Source organism: Agelaius tricolor, unplaced genomic scaffold (genome assembly GCF_023055355.1).
Source record: "Agelaius tricolor isolate 1412-34295 unplaced genomic scaffold, bAgeTri1.0.p SCAF_1, whole genome shotgun sequence".
In the NCBI taxonomy this organism is placed as follows: domain Eukaryota; kingdom Metazoa; phylum Chordata; class Aves; order Passeriformes; family Icteridae; genus Agelaius; species Agelaius tricolor.
The window spans coordinates 47,983,977-48,002,736 of record NW_027269261.1 but is presented as its reverse complement, the minus strand read 5'-3'; the positions used below and the strand labels follow the sequence as shown (position 1 = coordinate 48,002,736).

General features: G+C 38.6%; 1 protein-coding gene across 1 annotated transcript in view; it reads left to right on the top strand.

Annotated features, from left to right (window-relative positions):
* Positions 1-18,760, top strand: part of UST (uronyl 2-sulfotransferase) — a 154,471-nt gene that overhangs the window by 38,229 nt on the left and 97,482 nt on the right. The window contains exon 2 of the mRNA XM_071432972.1: positions 17,610-17,653. Within this exon, the coding sequence (XP_071289073.1) occupies positions 17,610-17,653 (44 nt within the window). The remainder of the gene's footprint in view (positions 1-17,609; positions 17,654-18,760) is intronic.

Genomic DNA, 18,760 nt, shown 5'->3' with positions numbered 1-18,760 from the left:
CCATTGTTTCTAGTGTCTCACAGTTTGCTATCAGCCATAAAAACGTTGCTGTTCAAGTGCTTTACACAAAGTGTGGAGAAGCCAGAGGGTGAACGCTGTGTGCTGGGAATAACGGATTTGATGCAACTGTTCAGCACATGGAGGTCGTGGTGAAAGCCACTCATGCAGTGCCAGATGTGGCACTTCCCATGTGGTGCTCAAGAATGGAAAGTGGCACCACTGAGGTGCCTCTCTGGCTGGTCACTGTGGCTGGGTGAGGTGGCTGGAGGCTGCTGCCAGCGTGTCACCAGGCTGCAGAGTGGCACTGGCAGCCCAGTGGTACAGGTGCTGTGTTTGCACCCAGGGACAGCTCAGGGCAGGTTTGGAGGTCACAGAGGGATGGCCGTGTGCTGGTCTCGGGGGATGCTGAGGGCAGTGAGAGTTTGAAATAGGGTCTGGTTGCTGGGTGTGGTTGTGTTTCTTTCAGGGTGTGCTAGAGTGCAGTAATGCCATTGTAATCAGAAACCTAGTAGTGTTTTATAGAAGTAAATTTGCATTACTGTGTTTAGCCCTCAGTCTCCGTTAGGACATATTCTTTATTGATGAGAAGCTGAGTATATGGCTATAAGATTTTTCATATACTGTGGTGCTACAGCTATTATGATGTGTGTACATGTTAAGGAAGATGTCTATTAAGGATCAGTACTCTGATTTTGAGCAATATCTGTTTTAGTGCTTAGCAAGGGGAGATGTAGCATTTTGATTATATTTGCAGATGATGCTAAAGCCAAGATACTGTAAGGGCAGAGACACATTTCAGAATAATGTAGAAATGATACATTGACAGTAAATAACGGGTAAGTTGTGGAAAAAAAATATGGAATTGCCAGACTTGGAGAAAAATAGTTAAAATGCCAAAATTGCATAATGTTCTGGGTCCTAAATGGCATACTAAGAACGGAAGTCAAGTAAAAAACCAGATTGTGTGCCAGATTGCAAGGAAGTAAAAAAGACTATAATTTTAACTGTGTGAAAACAGTGTTATGTTAAATGTGAAGATACTCTTCCATTTGTAACAGCAAAAAAAAACTTCTAATCACTGAAGACATCCTAGCTGTGTTTCTGATCTTTTTTACTGCCTTTATGAGTTTCCTGAAAAGTGTGAATTGCCTTCACTTACTTCTATACTGAAAGCAATTTTTAAGATTGTAAAATGCCTGTTTCTCTGTGATTCATTTTAACAGAAACTGTAGTTCATCCAGGATATTGCTCAGCAACTGGGAGGAGTAAAACTGCTCTCCCCTTTGTGATCTTGGAGTGACTAAATTGTTCCTAGACCTTAGTTGTACTGTGAAATCACATTTCCCAGCTTTCCCTAACTACTACTAACATACATTGCTGTCCTATTCTGTCTGGGTGAAGTCACTGCTGACTAGCAATGTTAAAGTTCTAGAAACTTCAGAGTTGTCTTTTATTTATGTTGTACACTTACAGATGTATGGGTTTGGAAAGGGTGCCTTGATTGCCTGGTATTTTTGTGTTAATATTGTCAGAATGTTGTACAAAAAGTAAAGTGTCAGAAAAGTCCACCTTGTAACAGCTCAGGTTTCTGCAGGAAATCCCTCTTTCCTTCAAAGGAGAAACTATTCCACGTAACCAAAACTTATGTAGCTGAAAGTTTCCAATGATTTCAGGACTGTCTTCTGGCAGAAATTCTTCTGAATGTTCATGTGGGTTCTGATAACTTGAGAATCTGTTCTGCAGAATGGCTGAGAAATTAGCATCAGGAATAAGTAGCTAGGTAAATGGTGGGTTTTGTTAGTTTGCTCTTTCTGGGTTGTGGGTGTTGTTTTTGGGGTTGTTGTTTTTTTTTTTTTTTTTGGTGTGTTTTATTTTTGTGTTTTGTGGCTAGAGCACCATTATCTAATGTGATGAATCTATTTGCTTCTGGTGCATCATCTGCCTTAGCCCAGCAGTGGTACCAGTGTTGCTCGATGAATAGGGCTGGCTCTGTCGAATCCACAACTTGGAGAAACAACTATCGAAGTCCAAAACCTTTTTAGACACTGTTCATCTTAATATTTGTTTTCTTGTTCATTTGTGCTAAAAGAGGAAAGGGATCCACCTGATGCTGGAATGTTTTACTCCACGTTTCTTGGCACTGATGTGCACTGCCCTTTTCCTCTGCTGGCTCCCAGAGTAACTTTGAATGTGTTTACATTTAAATGTGTCCAAATTACACATCCAGAGAAGATGAACACACTTGATGAAAGGTCTAGAGAAAGTCCTATGAGGAGCATCTAAGGAAACTGACATTGTTTAGCTTGGTGACCTTATCACTTTTCACCTGAAAGAAGGTTGTAGCAAGCTGGGGGTGTTCCATCTCTTCTAAGTAACAAGCATCAAGACAAGAGGAAGTGGCCTTAAATTGTGCCAGGATTGGATATTTTAAAAAATTTCTCCACTGAAACAGTAGCATTGGAACAGGCTGCCCAGGGGAGTGGTTGAGTCACCATCCCTGGCAGTATTTAGAAGATGTGTAGATGTGGTGTCTAGGGACATGGTTTAGTGGTATACTTGGCAGTACTGAGTTAATGGCTAGACTTCATGATCTGAGAGATCTTTTCCAACCAAAATGGTTCTGTGATTCTGCAGTCTCAACCAAGGTTTGCGACTCCTGGGACATTGGCAATTGTGAACAGTCTCAGACTCTGTAGATGTTTAACTTAAAGCAAATGATCCTGCTGCTGCTGGTAGGACTCCCAGATTTAGCAGTGATGGTGGAAGAGGTTGAGGACATGGCCTGATCCCTTGAAGAATGCTGGCATTTTGCATGAGGTCTAGGCTTTTCCTGGGATCAGTGTACCTGCAGTAGCTCAGGAGGATGCAGCATAAGACTGAGACTTGGCAATGTCAGTGATGAGGTGAAACATATCCATGTTTCTGCTTGTTTGTTTTTTTTTCTTCTCTTGGCGAATTCATAAGGGATGACCTCTGTTAGCTAATAGCTTTCAGGTGTTGTACTTAAAATTTGACTAAGCATTCAGCAAGTGCCATGACAATACATGGTGAAAATGGATTCTGTCATTCAACGGCATTATAAAAAGGGAGAATATCATCAAAGCTATGGTTTGTTGAGTACAGAAAGAAGCATAAGGCTCTGAAATTTTCTCCTTAACTGAAGGTGGCAGGAGTATGCTTACCCTGCTGGCATCCTTCTCAGGCCAAGCAGAAATGCAGTAGCTTAATATGACATGATGAATCAATGCAAAATTCCCTTTCTTCCAGTCAAGATTATATGTAGAATATGATTCCATTATAATAAAGACACACTTCTAAAATAGCAGGTGATATAGAAGGAAAGGAGCAATGAACAAACCAAACCCAGAAGGGATATATGAGCACAAAACTGGTCTTCCTAGTTTTGCTGTCAAGCTCTAGAGTTTTTGGTTTTATTAAGGGGGGTGGGATGATGGTATGTGTGTTTTGTGCTGTGATTCATGTACCAGGCCATTTGTTTAAAAAACAAAACAAAAGTGACACAACCACCCAGGTTTCAGCTTGGGATGATGTGTAGGATTCTCTCTCTTGCTGTAAAATTGTAGTTTTATATACGCCTCATATAGCTGCATATGCAAAATCCTGTTTGTGCTCACTCAATGCATGTTCCAGCTGATGGCACTCTATTTATGCCTCTTTCTTTAAGTTTCCATGATCTAAAATGACACTATATTACAGGGTTCCTTTGGAGCTAAATGCATTGCTTGTTTACGTGCCAATGAAAGAGTCAAGAGTGTATGAGTTTATAAAGTCCTGGACTTAAATAAATGAATAGTAAACTTTTGGGGATGTTGGAAACATCATGTGTTGTAGTTAATAGTGAAGTTAGTGAGTGCTGGGCCCTACATGAGTGTGTCAGAAGGCTGTATCCTCTTTCCAAAGAGGTGCTAATCTTAAGGCTCAGTCCTGCAAGCATTGCTGGTGCAGACCTTATTTTATAATATCACCTCCTCTCATGTCTTTCCAAGAGGTGTTACTGGTTACTATTACGAAAGTAACCCATCACAGGACTTTTATAATGGTTCACTTCTATTATGCTTACAAAATACATCGACAATGATTTGTATTTAAGGATGACTGAAAACAAAATTGCTGTTAGAGATGTTTGAAATGATGACACTGTTTTGTCTCATTTGAGGGAGGATTGCAAAGAAGGAAGGAAAGCTGCCTGGCATGGGAGTAGGAGCTCTGGGCCCAGTCAAGTCATTTGAAGCACTTTATTGCTTGTGCCTTGGCTACAAACTCAAGTCTCAGCCTGAGTAAATACACTGGTGTATTCTGAAATACAAGTATGGGTAATCCCAGTGCCCTGGCATTTTTTCAAGTCTTTTACCTCAGTTTTTACCTTCTTAAGGTTCCATATTCAGCTTTCTAATTTTCAATAATTTAGGCTGGCATATTTTCCATGTCAGGAATATGTCTAGGGCTGGATTGTCTTTTTTATCTGTTTGTTCTAATTTTATTAAAAAATAATGTACTGTTTTTGAAAAGGCAGCTAGGGGAATTACTTTTTTTCTTAGAGTTTGACAAAAATTCTGGAGGACTCTTGATTGTTAAATAATGTAATACAGTGGAAACTGCTGTGGGAAACGAGAAGAAAACAGTGGAGACCTCTTAAACAGCTTGTGTGAAGCTGCAGTGGCAGCAGAGAGGAGGTATTTTCACAGCTGTATTTTGTTTGGAGTTAGGGGAGCTGAGGAGCTGACACTGGCTGACCATAGCATGAGAGCTGCCGATAGCGGATCCATAAGGATGTCAAGACTTGGAACAAAATGACTTGTGGTAGGAAGTCTGAGATGGATTTTTGAGGTCTAAAGAGGAAAGTAATGCCACAAAAGTCCTGACACGTGTCCCAAAGCCTAGAGAGTAGTCAGGCCAAAAGACACGGAAGCCCAGAGCAAACTGCCGCAGCTTTGCTGAGAGGGTATTTCACGTTCATGTCAGGGTAGCAAATTGCTGTGGCAGTGCAGTCCACTGGATGTGCCCTTTTAGAGTGCAGAGGTTGTGATCAGATGGAAGCAAATTTGGTGTTGGCGTTATACTGATTTTTGAGTTTTTTGGGTTTTTTTTCAAGAATCTTTCCCATAGGAGTCTATTCATAGGGTAGAATTCCTTATTCTTCAGAAGGTAGCTCCATCTTTGAATCAGAGGTCAGGACAACTTAGAGAAGTGTTAAATTCTCTGTGAATAACTAATGCCAGAACTGCAGGCGCCATCCCCATAAGTGCTTGTGTGTTCTCATGGCTTTTACACTGCAGAGCATTTTTTTCTATGTCTGGTGATGCTAGGTTCCTTAATTTTTAAGTACCTGGCTTTAAACCGCAATAATTAAAAAACCCCAGACCAACAAAGAACCCAGTAAAAAATACAAAAAAAATCACCAAACAAAACACGTGAGCAGTGAACACTTGAATACATGGAATGAGATTTGACTTTGGTTCTGCAGTGCTTGTGTGAATACATTTCCTGAGTGAAGACTGCATCCTAGATGGGCTTACTTAGATGTCAGTTTTGCAGTCTGTTGTTGCCTGGGGAACTCAATAATTTAACTTCAGAGTTACTTGCTACCAATTACAGGAATACTTAGAGAACCTAATCTGTAAAGGGACAGAAATCCAATGAGAAGGAAGACAAAGCCGTAAGAAAATAACGAGTGAGATCTGGATGTTCTTGCCATGTAAGAATGCTTTTACTTAAGGAAATACATAACTTGCAAGTGTGAATTGATCTGTAATTGTATGTAAGTTTGTATTTAAGCTTCTAATGCGCTGAAAATCACAACTCTAACTTTGTAATAGGAGAGAGGATGTTTCTTGTGTTACATTTGTATATGATTTTTTTGTATTCTTCTTGCATCCTTGGGGATACAAATGAGAGGACACATTTTTTGGTTAATATTTTAAATATATTCTATGTAAATAGTAGTTAATAACAACCTTTTCCTAGTACCACAGTTGCTGTTGCCAGTTAGATAGCATTAAACAGTAGACTGGCTTAGCTCTAGAAGGTCTTCAAGCTTTTTTTAAATCTAATACAATATAAACAACTCTTTAGATTATATTTCTCTAGGTAGATTTCCCTGTCTTTTTTATGTCATCTTTCAGAGAAATGTAGAATCTAATGCAGAATAAAGGACAAAGGATTGCATTTTTCGTGTATCTGAACATTGACTTCAGTATGCTGCAATTTCTTTACTTTCTATCTCAGCCAAACTCAATGGAAAATTGTAGAAATTAAATACTTCTGCTGAAGTTACCCTGTGAAATGTAGAATAACACCACTCTGCCTGCTGTATGATTAGAACAAGAAGCCTATTCTAACCTTTCAGCAAAAATTAAAAAGCATTGTCATAAAGTTCTGGCATTAGAAAATCATTTTTACTCTTAAACAAAAGGTTGACAAGCATGTCCTTAAAATGTTACGCCATACATAATACAATAGTATATCTATTATAATAGTATTTATACATAATATAATAGTGTATCTATCATACATAATATAATAGTATATCTAATTTATAGTGGTCTGTAGGATGTGACAATGTGAATACCTTTGCTATCACTTTTGAAACAACTAATTTAATGTTGTATAGAAATCTCCGAACCACTGAAGCAAAGCAGAGGTTGTTGCTTATATATATATATTTATATATTTAGCTAGTTATATGTAGATATAGTAAAAAAAAAAAAATTACTTTCATCCCTGTGTACATTGAGAAGTTGAATTTAGATAATGACTACTGTATTGTCATAGTTTACATGGCACAGATGTTTTTCATATATTTTAAGATGTCTCTTGTAAGAAACGTTGTCTGCAGGAGGCCTGGTGAGTGGCAGTTAGAGCTCTATTAAACTGCCACATCTTAGTGGTGACATCCTGATGTGGTTCTCCAAGCTAAATAAAACACAGGAAAATGATATAAAAAGAAAGAGCACGCCTAGGTAATTGTTACCAGTAGTGAATGTTTGCAACTCAGAGTTCATGAGTGCGGTCAAAGCATCCAAGAGTAGTCCTAAGTAAACAGTCATTCCAGTGAGTGCAAATACATTTTAGATCCTCTTAGATGCCTTAGCAAGTTTGAGCTCTTCTCTTTTAGGTTAGGAGTAAATATATAAAGTGAAAATCTTTCCACAGTAGCTAGAGAGCACAAGAGGAATAAAACTGATTTGAAGACTTGTGTGGAGGCTGATGACACTTGGTCTGCTGCTGTAGTTTTATGGCACTGCTAGAAGTGTAGTTACCATGTGTCCACATAATAATGTCAATGCAGAACCTGCCATTGCTGACACTTTCACAATGCTGTTTTAGTCATTGGAGAGCTTAAGGCAGCAAGAATTAATCAATACATCTGAAAACTTGTCTTCTAAAGGTTTTCACTCAAACTTTTGAAAATTGAAAGATACAAAATGCTTATCAAAAAATGGATAGCCAAACTTTTGCTGTTTCAAATTGGTATGTGTTTGTATTTACTGTTGGATATGCCTGAGTTGATGAAACTCATGAGGGCTGTGTAGTGTCTTTCACACAGGTAATCCTGGTTTATACATAGTGGGTCCTCAGCTGCAGTAATGATGACACTAATGATTAGATTTTGAAGAGCAAAACAATTAATTCCTTTTTTTTTTTTCATAGGGCATCCTACCAAATGTTTACAAATCAGTCTATCATCCACTCATACATAAATGGGTAGAAATCTTATTTAAGATCATGAGAAATGAGGCTAAAGGCAGAAAAGGTAATATTTCTAGACATAAATGATAAGGTTTGTGCTGGAGTCTTGCAGTGTCTTGTAGAGGAAGAAAGTACTTCCTGAAATACTTTTAAGTCACCTATTAAGCTACCTTTTAAGTTACTGAAGTCCGTGTAACAAAAAGATTCTTCTCAGTAAAGGCTGAAATCTAAAGTGGAACTTGTGTATAGCAAGGGTTTGGAATGGCAAGAATGGGGTTAATCCTCTACTTTTACAGTTGCAGGAGATGAAAGGGTGCTGAAATAGAAAGGCAGGTTTAATTCTAGTGCAATCCACTTTGCTTGCTAAATCTCATCCCTTGTTTTTGAATGTGCAGTTTCTTTACAGAAATTCTAAAAATACAAAACTCTTTCACTGAGAAGTCTTTGTGTCACTCAAATGCATCTGTTTGAGGCTGGGGTAGGGAGGAGTTAAAATGTCTTCATGAATAGAAGCTGGATAGTGTGAAAAATGAGTAGTTTGGCCAAAGGATTTATAGTAATGGAAAATATTTCTATTAAATCATGTTGAAGTCTCGAAAGCCATCTGAAGCTGTAGTATTTTATTTAGTAGAGATTAATAAAATTTTATGCTAATGTGTCATAAAGAAGAAATAGCTCATTTAGGTACATTATGTTCCTTATCTGACCTACTTATATGCTCCATTTTGCAGTTATAGGCATCTTAACAGACTTGGCAAGAAATGCTACTTCTAATTTTGTGTCTCTTAAGACCTTGGAGGATGGGAAGTTAATAATGATTAAACAATTTGTAGTTCTTTTTTTTTTCTTTTTTAATTCTGTATTCAGAAAAGAAAGCAATACAAAGATAGCTGCTTCTTACATAGAATGTTCTTGCTTTTCAGGGGGCATATAAGTATATGGTAGAGTTGTACAATGGTTCTCCTGTGGCATAAAAAACTGGTTAGGAGGAAAAGGAGACAGACTTGTAAAAAGGTTCTTTTTAAAAATTTTAATTTGTACCTTTTAAAATCAGATACTAAAAGAACCTGAATTATGGAGAAAGTGCAAAACAGACATACAGCTCAATCTTGTCAGGCTACCTCGTGTGGGGGGTCTATTTTCCTAAATGCAGCTGCCTCTGTAAAGATGTGTGACAAAATCATAGCAACTATATGACTCAGATGTTGTGAGAAGCACACGCAAGGAAAACTCATTTGGCTTCAGCACAATAAAAATATGAGTAATTCTTTTAGAGATCTATGTGACCAATATTCTGTGAAGCGTGTTCATTTTTTCTCTGCTAGGAAGGTGCTGCTGGGGTCAGACCACAGACCTAGGCAGCTTCTCGGAAATGTGCCTCCAGGGACAGGAACTTCAAACCAAACACCCAACAAACCACTCCTTCTGGATAGCATTTGCAGTGTAGTTCTTAATAATACTAATAATAGTAATAAAAGTCTTCCTTGAATAACTGGTGACTTGCCAGCTGGGTGTTTTCCAACATTCATTGACTTGCTGTTTGCCAAGATTGCCTGTGCAGGGGGAAAGGACAGAAATATATCTGCAAAAATGCAGCAGACAGGAGTAAAGCTTGCAAGTTGGGTTAAGTTTTATTATTTAAACTCTTGTCTCTGGAAAAACATCATGTGAAAGAGCAGAGCTGATGTCTGGCACTGATGTAAGAGGAAACTCTTGACTGGTATCATCTGAGAAAGTGTCTGGTCAGATACAGATACCCTGGAGTTTGTAGCCTGAGTGGCAGAGTGAAGTGAGACTGGGAGGCCTTGCACTTGACAAGGTCTTCATTGAAGCTTCATCATTATGTACTATGTCCGTCCCTCAGCCTCAGTGTCATCACTTTGGGAAGGGGAGCCTTGTAAAGACAAGGTTCATCTGTGGACTTGCAGTCCTGTAGCTCAGCTGTGCAGAGAGAGGGAGGTCTCCTGTGCTGGCTGTGCTGTTCCTGTGTGGCAGAATGTGTGCACTGAAAGGGGAAGTACCATGGCCGTGCCACCATCACTCCCATGGAGTTTCTTCCTCTGCATCATGCATGTATTTCCCCTCTGCTGTGCCTGCATTCTGCACAGCACTGGGGAAAGCAGTTTTCTCTGAAGAAGTCAAATGGCTTGCAAGTATTAATGCAGTTATCTCTCACTTGGGAGGAAAAGGAGAAAATTGAGTCATCCTAAGTCTTAAAAAGTTTTGTCATGTGACAATCAATTAAAATGAACTTCTTACCAAGCTAGTGGAACTATCTCTATACATTCAGCTGGAGTGGAAGAATCTTCCTGAAAAACTTTCACAGAGTGCTCAAAGAAATCCAAAGGAGGGGAACTGATTTTCACCTCCCATCACGGCTCTTTTCTGCAGTTTGCACTTAGTTTCCGTTCTGCTTTTATGAAGATGTTGCCCTTTTCCAAGTTCAAATTTGTATGCTTGTTTTTACTGGATTGTATCTTGTATTTTCAGACCATTGCTTTAAAGGATCAGTATGTTTCTGTTCTCCTCAGAGTTTCAGCAGATTTTAAGTCCCTTCATTTGGTTTTGTTATCAAATTTGATACCGGTGCTCTTTAATGCATCTTTCAAGTAATGGATGAGAATATTGAGTAATAGGATCCAGAAGAACGCTGAAGGGAAGTTTGCCTGATTAAAAACAAACAAAAAAAAAAAGGAGATAATCATTAAAAAGAAATATTGCTGGAATAGGACCTGGCTTAATTTGCCTGTTGGTTCTAAAGCAGCATGATAACACCTGGGTCATTGCTGGCAGATGCTTGACTAATTTCCTCTTAGGTGTCTTCAGTGCTGTCCAGTCTTCATCCCCTGGTTGTGGCAACATTTTTCTGTTTCCGGTTTAAGAGTGTTGGGTTTTGATAGCTAATTTCAGAGAATTTTCTTTCAGCCATATTTTGAGTCATCCAATCCCTGTTAATACTCAGGTAGTTGTTACTGCAGCCTTCTGCAGGCAGGTTCCCAAGAATGCTACCTGGATGTCATGGAGTCAAGCCTATTTACAACTGTCGGATGTTTCTAACTACTCTCTAACTTGCTGTTTTCTGCTCTACTCTGATCATTTTTGTGTTCAGCCATAATAATTTCATACAGTGTCCATTATTATTCTCACATTGTCCAGCTGAAGAAATGAAGTCAGAGACCAGTGTGTGTCTGTATTATTTCAGTGGATGGCAGTTCAGCTGTTGAACTGTGATCTTTTCCCAACTTGCCCCTTTAAGTTTTCAACAGGTTTGTTGGTGGCTGTGTAGCTGTAGGTATTCTTTGACCACACATCTCGAGAGATTTTTTTTTTTCCCTCAGGAACACCTGTGTGTATTTATAGAACTGACTCTGCATTTAGTTAAGGTAAGTCTTGCTGAGGAAATTAAGAAAAGAATAGAAGTCATTACAAAATATTTGGCACGTTTTTTGACAGAAGATAAAATAAAAATATTTCAGGAGAAAAAAAAGGACACCATATTTATATATATATATCTGTGCCCACTTGCTGTGTGAGAACAGAATTCTGAATTTAAGAACTATCTGAAAAGTAGACTGAAGTTAGCAACAAGTTAATGGGTCTTTGAAGTGCATTTAGTAAAGAGCTGTTAGGCCACAAAGACAGATCACAGTCTTTGTTTACATAGCAAAATGAATTAAAATAAAATTGCAGTAGTTTGGCTTAATGGCACCTTTTTTTTTAGTCATTAGGTTTTCTCTGCAGTGTCTCAGTAGAGCTGTATATGTGCTTTTCCTTTGTGTGCAGGAAAGTACCTGGTGGGGCTGTTTTATTTATTGATTAAATGTTAATTTTTCCCCCTTCCTTCCCCCAGTATTAATAAAGCAGTTTATTGACAAAACAATTAAATGAAACGCCTGTCTGTACATTTTTAAATGCTCACAATTCAGAGAGCATTCTGAATTCTGTGATTTTGGAGTAGCTTTGCCTTCTGAAGTCTCCTTTCTTTGCAAGAGGAGGGTCATCTAATGGATTTTATATCCTATACTGGTTTAGAACCTCCTGTTATTCAAACCCTTCATATCCTGTGTTCCAGTGGTACTTTCATATATAACATATATGCAGAATTGTCAGTAAGTTTTTCAAAACTCTCCTTAAATGTGCCAGTTTCTCTCCTAATTGTGTTAGAAGTAAAAAACTTGTAGGTAATCAAATATGAATTATATAATGATGAGGATGAATTATATAATTTCTAGGGTTCAGGTCACTGGTTAATAAAGCAAAATAGGTATTTTAGTCATGTTCCAGCTTTTTTCCTTTATTGTGTGGAGTGATGTAGAGTGAAATGAATGTGGACTTGGTGCTGGTTTGGTTTTGTTTTTTTGGCTGTAGGTGGGCTTTTGTTGTTGTGGTTAGTTGGTTTTATTGAATATATTATTTTTAAAATAACCAAAATTATTTTGAAGGCAAGAAAAGAAAAAAAAAAACATTCTGAAATTCTTTAAAAAATAATGTTTACTTTAACTATTTTGTGGTTAAAAATGAAAATTTTTATAGGAGTATAGTCTTGCACAGAGGAAGCTAGTTATAGGTATGCAGCTTTTTATATGTAATGGAACAAAGGACAATAAATCACTTTGTATTCCAGTGCAGAATGGTCAGTGAGGTTTTGCTATGTTTTGCTGTGTTTATGTTCTCTGTCCACCTCTGTGAAAACTTTCCTTTGTGAAAGCTGGTGTGGCTGTGCTACCTCAGCATTAGCAGTGTTTTTCCTGTTAGGTTTGATTTGAGCTGTGGGCAACATCATTCTGCTAATCTGCTGGTTTTCAAGTTCTAGTTCCTAACTCCCTTCCTGCCTTTGGACCACAGAGGGCTCCAAGACATGATGACTAAGAAAATCATATTGTTTCAGATGTAGAAATATCCATGAAATTTCTAAGTGTGTCCGCTGCTTAATTGGGAGGGAAAAAGAATAAAGAAGGAAGCACAGCAGAATTTATCATCTTCTGATAACTCACTGGCACTTCAGTTTATTTTGAAGGTGCAGCTCTTAATGATTAGAGGGGCTTGGTGGGGAAATTATTCTTCAGGGTCTGACTTCCAGACTAGAAGGCTCTTCAGGCAGCTGTTAAACTGTTCCTTTCCTTTAAACATCAGAGGGCCTAAGGGATTGTTTGCCAGTAGAGGATGTATTGGCGCCTGGAAATTTGAGGTGGTGACCAAGTGAAAAGAACAAAGAAGGATTTTCACAAGACAAATTAAATTTGGCCTTAGCTGGGTCCCAGCTCCCTTAGGCTGCTGCTTGTGATTCCCTACAAGGGAAAACCCTGCTCCAGAAAAATAATCCAAGCTCCACATTTTCAGTGTTGGCTTTCTCTCCCTATCTTTACACAGTTCTTTCTATGGGATATCTGAACTGTTCAAGTAGAGTCACACTGTTTCAGTTGCTATCAAAGGGTCTTCAGTTCATGCCTAAGTCCATTTACTTCTATTCCTGTACTCTCCAGTATTTTTTGAAAAGGTGTTTTTCCAGAATTGCAGTTACTTTCATTATCTGTGGTTCTGAACTGTACACAGCAATATTTGTCCTTAATCCTGGTTGACTGACCATCTTTCTCTCTTTAAACTTGGCTTGTTTCAAGCAAAACCCCCACACTTCAGTGATTCCAAGAAGAAAGGAACATAACCACAAGGTTTCCCCAAAGATTTTGCATACAGCTGATTCACTTAACCTCAAAGATAATGAATTATGGAAAAGTCTGGACTGCCTCCATGTATTCAACATTTTCTATACTAAAGCTGACTCTTTTTTTTTATCCTTTCTGGCAGAGTGTGGAGGAGACATGTTCAGCCAGCCCAAGTGTTTGTGGAATGTGTAATACCACTTGTTTTGAGACTTGATTATTTTGTCTGACTTGTTTCTAATGCCTTAGACTTTTGTGCTATTACAGGAAGGCAGAAAATTTCCTTTTTGAAGAGTAAATACTCCAAGGGGAAAAAACCAAAACAGGAAAAACAAAAATAATCTTGTTAGCAGAAAAAAAGCAATGATGCCTTTATTAAAGCTTTATTAGAGGAGTTGGAAGAAGTTATCCTAATAATTTAATGCCATCGGTTGCTTTGGGGCAATGGACAAGGTTCCTAGTGAGGAAAGATGATTCTCTCTTCTATCACTTTACCTTTTCTACCACAAAAAGCCTCTTCTCTTCTTGTGGCACATAGTGACATCAAGCACATGTTGTCTGTGCCATGGCATATAAAAGCTGTAAAATAATATTCTCCACCTTATATAGGAATGGATACCAAAAGCATTGTACCTAACCTCAAATGTTTATTACAATTGCATTAACAAGCCTAAGTCTGATTTTTACTGTGCAATGCTCCTACTATGTCAGCCGTTAGTAGCTGGTAGTTCATGGATTGGCTTTACCTTGTACTTTCCAGTGGTTGCAGTTTCTATAATGCTGAATTTTTCTTCTGTTTTTAAACTAACCTAATTTGATATATATTGTCTGAAAAGTGGCCCTATGTGTAAAAGTGGCACCCTGTTTAAGTTTTTAAAACTTGCAAACACCCATCCTGGTAGTAATGCTTAATAAGATTTTCATGACCTCTTGTGTTAGAAAGTCATCCTCTTTCTTTCAGGCCTTTTGCATAGATGCCCATTTTTCATTATTACATTTCTGAATGCATTATGGTTCCTGTAGTGTGGCCCCATTTTTGCAGACAGAGGGAAAGCAAGCTGAGGTCTGTAATTCAGTGATCAGTGAGGGCACTGCTGGGCTTCATGGGGTTAAGGAGCTGGCTGGTGTAGCTCACAGGCTGCTGCTGCACTCCATTGCAGCTGGATTTGTGGAGTTATTTTAGTGTGTTTTGCTTAGTGTATGGTATAAATCATGCAGCAAAGGGTTTTGCTTTTATTACTGAAAGAAAATTTCACAATTAAAACTTGAACCCAAAAGAATTCAGAATGTTAAATTGATGTGGCAACCTGTGGACACTGAGATTGACTCTGGCTCAGGTGCCTGGGGAGCAGGAGGAGAGCTGTGCCATGGGACAGTAACCAGCTCTGCACATGGAGTGTGGGGCACTGCAGAGCAGTGGGGGCTGTCTGCAGCTTTCCTTCCCCTGCTCCTTGTGAGTAATTCTGACCAGGTTTCAAATCGATACTCAGTTTCCTCCTTCACTTGTGTTGCCCTGGCAATTAGTTTCTGTCAGTTTGTAGCTTCTGAATTTGAGCATGCAACTGCTGTGAAAACAACTATTCTAAAATGGCCTATAATTCTACTATTGTGTTGTAAGTGGGTACAGTAGTAACTAGACTGTGCTGTGAAAAAACAACATTTTGATTACTGAAATCAAATCTACAAGGCATATGTTCAAAGCTAGAGATATTTCCATGTCGTTTTGATAATTTGAAAATTTCCAAGGAAGGAGAATGCAGTCTCCGTACTAAGAACATCCATTACTGACACAGAGAGGTGAAATTAGTTATAAGCTCTTTAATTTTATGAAATATCTCAAAAAAGTTTCTGTGATATAATTCTGACACTCTTGATGCTGCACTATAAGATGCTGTGTAAACTCCTGACTAGTAATTCAAGTTCTTCTCTACTGTGAAATTGGCTGTGATAGGTGATTGGTAAAGATAGTTAATACATATGTAATTAATATTCCTTTTTATTTAGGTAAGCATAAATTGCATTTGTTTTGGGGAGACACGAGAAAAAACTGTTACTCCTGTTACCACTTTAAAACCAATTATGAAACTTAAGTTTTGCTAATTTTTTTTAAAATTAGTAGCTTTCATCTAATGTTTATGACTTCTCTAGTGTGATAGGTTGCTTAGACAACAAACATCACTTTTTTGTTAGGTATCAAAATGAAACAGTTTTCCTGACACAATGAGAAAACTGTAAGGAATGTTTTTATCAATAAGTGTCAATCTTTCTGCTTGCCAAATTGCAAAGAGGAGAAAGCTGCTGCAAACTAGCAACAGCCTGGTTCTACAGGAAAGGTAAATTCTGAATGAGAAGTTTTCCTTGCTCTCATCCCAGATTAAGTGGGAGGAGAAATGCTTGAAAATGCTTATTTTCAATTCTATGTCACTGTGTGTGGAGTAGCTACTGTAAGAGAAAACCAGACTGCCAACTCTTTTAGCAGTCTGGGAGCTGAATTTCTTCCCTAGCGAGCAGAATCATATGAGAGGGATGGATAAAGAAATTGTCCTGAATGTAGGACATCAGCCGTATTATCTATGGCATTAAATTAAGTTACTGGATTGTTCAAAGGGTGGGTATTTGTGTCAAATGTATAGAGAGATGAGTTTCTGGTATGCGTCAGAAGATGATCTGTGATTTCAGGGGACCGTAAAAAAGTTACTGTTCAGGCTTTTTTAGTTGCACAGACTCTTGCAAGATCAAGGTACATACATATGTAAAAATGTATTTGGGGTATTGGGACTTCCCTTTAGATGAGTTGGAAGCCTTTTGACTGAAATTTTCATGGCTTTGTAACATGTGCTGGAAAAGCAGAAAGCAAAGTACTTCAGAGAAGTAATCCCAATTTCTTGTTGCACATAGAAATTCATCATGCTGTGGCAGTGGTGGTGATCTGCAGGCTCTCTCACCCCAAGATGATGTGATCCAGGTGGTGGCTGCCTCTCCCAAGAGTCCAGCAAAGGGATTGGTGGCCCTTCCACTTCCAGCCCCTTGCTTTTCCTGCTGAACCAGCCCCCAGCACTGATGTGGGTGCTATTGAATATTCCACACTAAAGCTTCATCTCCTTTTTCTGTAACTGTAACACTCAGATGCAGACACCTCTGGGAGGCAGGTTTTGGCACTTGGAAAAATGAGGGATTTGGCCAGATCGTAAAGAAAAAAGCCCTTTGGTTCTGAATTATGCTTTATCCCACTAACATGTGTTTCTGTTGCCTATTCAATGCCCCAGGAGCTCATGAGCAGAACAAGCTTTTTAAAGTCCTCTTCCATGTGCCTTTAGGATGTCTAGTAGATACTTGTAAAACTAATTCTCATACTCCATACTGATGTATGGTTAGAGCCAGAGGTATTTTTTCTGTCTTTGGTCGGAGCATGACTGAGAGGAGAGGCATGTATGGCCCAAGGGGAAATTTTAGGCTTGCTGCAAGGTTTCATTATCTGCTGGAAGGTGTTGGGAAAGCACATGATTAATACTTTTAGGGTATTAAAATAGAGAAGGGTTCGGGAGGTGCAGTCACAGAAGATAGCTTATGTGTGTGGGGGAATGTGTACTTTATGTATCAGTGTGTGTTTGTAAGGAAGAGGTAAAAAGTCTGAAATTGTTATCTTTTTATTGTAGCTAAGAAGGGTGAACTTGTTTAGAAGCGCTTTTTTTTCCCCTGAAGCTTTGTCTGAATTTAGCAAACATCTTGAAAAGGCAGGTGCAATTACATGAGAATACCACTCCCATTCGATCAGTGCTGTTTAGGAACAAAAAAGTAGCTTGGAGGTTGGGAAAAATACAGTTAAAAGAGAGAGAAGTGAATGCTTGTCAGTTCCATCAGACCAAAATTTGATAAAGGCCTTTGATACTTGATTTTTAAGAAAACTTTTTGAAGTTAACCATGCTCACTTGCTCAAAATGTTCAAGGATGCAGCTGGCAATTTTTTGTCATACAAATAACTGAATACTGATTGATTCATTAAAGCTACCTTGGGGTGTGTAGTTTTTTTTGTAAAATGGCAATGTGCATCTAATGTATTACAAATGTAGTCAAATAGATTATTTGTTAATCAAAAATTAAAGCAGAGGGAATTTATTTTCCTTGAATTATTTGACACCACAAAACTTGTGGGATAGAGATGTACTGGTTCCATGAATTGGAAAGTTTGAAGTTGCGTTGGATGGCTTTTGTTTATCTCCATCCTTCTTATTTTTGTAGGAAATTCCACTTATCTGGATGACCACGGACCACCACCTCAAAAGGTAAGCTGCTGTTATTTTGTATTTGCTTTATCCTTACTTAGTTGGCTTTTGTTTTTGACTCATCATATGTTTACTTGTGTGCCAAGCAACTCTGCTGAGTTGACATCAACAGAACGTGACCTTTCCCACTTTTTACCCCCCAGGTGTTTTCAGATGTTTGTAAGTACCTTTGGCTAAAATGCATTAAGCTAATGGAATTTTTCTCATTGAGTCAAGGGAGACAGGGATTTAGTGGTTTTATCTGTCAGCACTTTCATGCAAAAAACCAAGACACCACAGTTGTAACTCATCTGGCAGGTGAAGATGGCCTTTGGCTGGCAGCATTTTCTGGAACATGGGTTCTGCTGCAAAAACAATACTTGAAGCAGGTCAATAGGATAAATTTAATGAATGTGAGTCATGAGCCCTTGTTTAGGAATAAGGTTCACTGTTCCTATCATATGGGGCTGTGCTGCATAAGCTTTTCCCTTGTGTCATTTTGGCACCTCATGACATTTCAGTTTAGGAAGGGCACTGTGATAGTTTCTTCAAGAGGAAAAAAGTGGAAATAGGCCTTTAGGGTCTCCTGATTTGTTTTTCTTTGTTTTAGCCTGTGTTGGTTTGTTCTCTAAACAGATTTGTTACTATATTATGCCTGTCTTTCCAGCCTGTTAGAGTTCCTTTTGCACATTGCAGACCTGTACTGAAAGGGCAGATTATCTCACCTTTGTGGGTCACCATGGATGCTAGTGCAGCAGGTGACAGTGAGTAGTTAGAGAGGGGGGTGGGTGTGAGGAGCCACTACCTCTGATTGTAGGTTGTAGCCCTCCCTCATCTCTGTTCAGCTGACCACGAAGTCACATCCTGAGCCGCAGGTCTTGAGTTGAAGTGATCAACCACTTGTGTGCACCTCTGTGGTGAAACAGTTGGCTTCTGATCAGCAGGAGGAGGATAATGTGGAAAGCAATTCCACTTAGCTTAGTTATTAGTGAAAACTGACAGCAATCTGGCTTTCTTCACCTTTTTTCTGGGCAACAAAATCTGCAATTTTCAGCTGATATGTGAGTATTTGTACTTGTTAAAGTTCAGATGGCTCAGTTGGAGGAATGATGTACATTTGATTTTCTT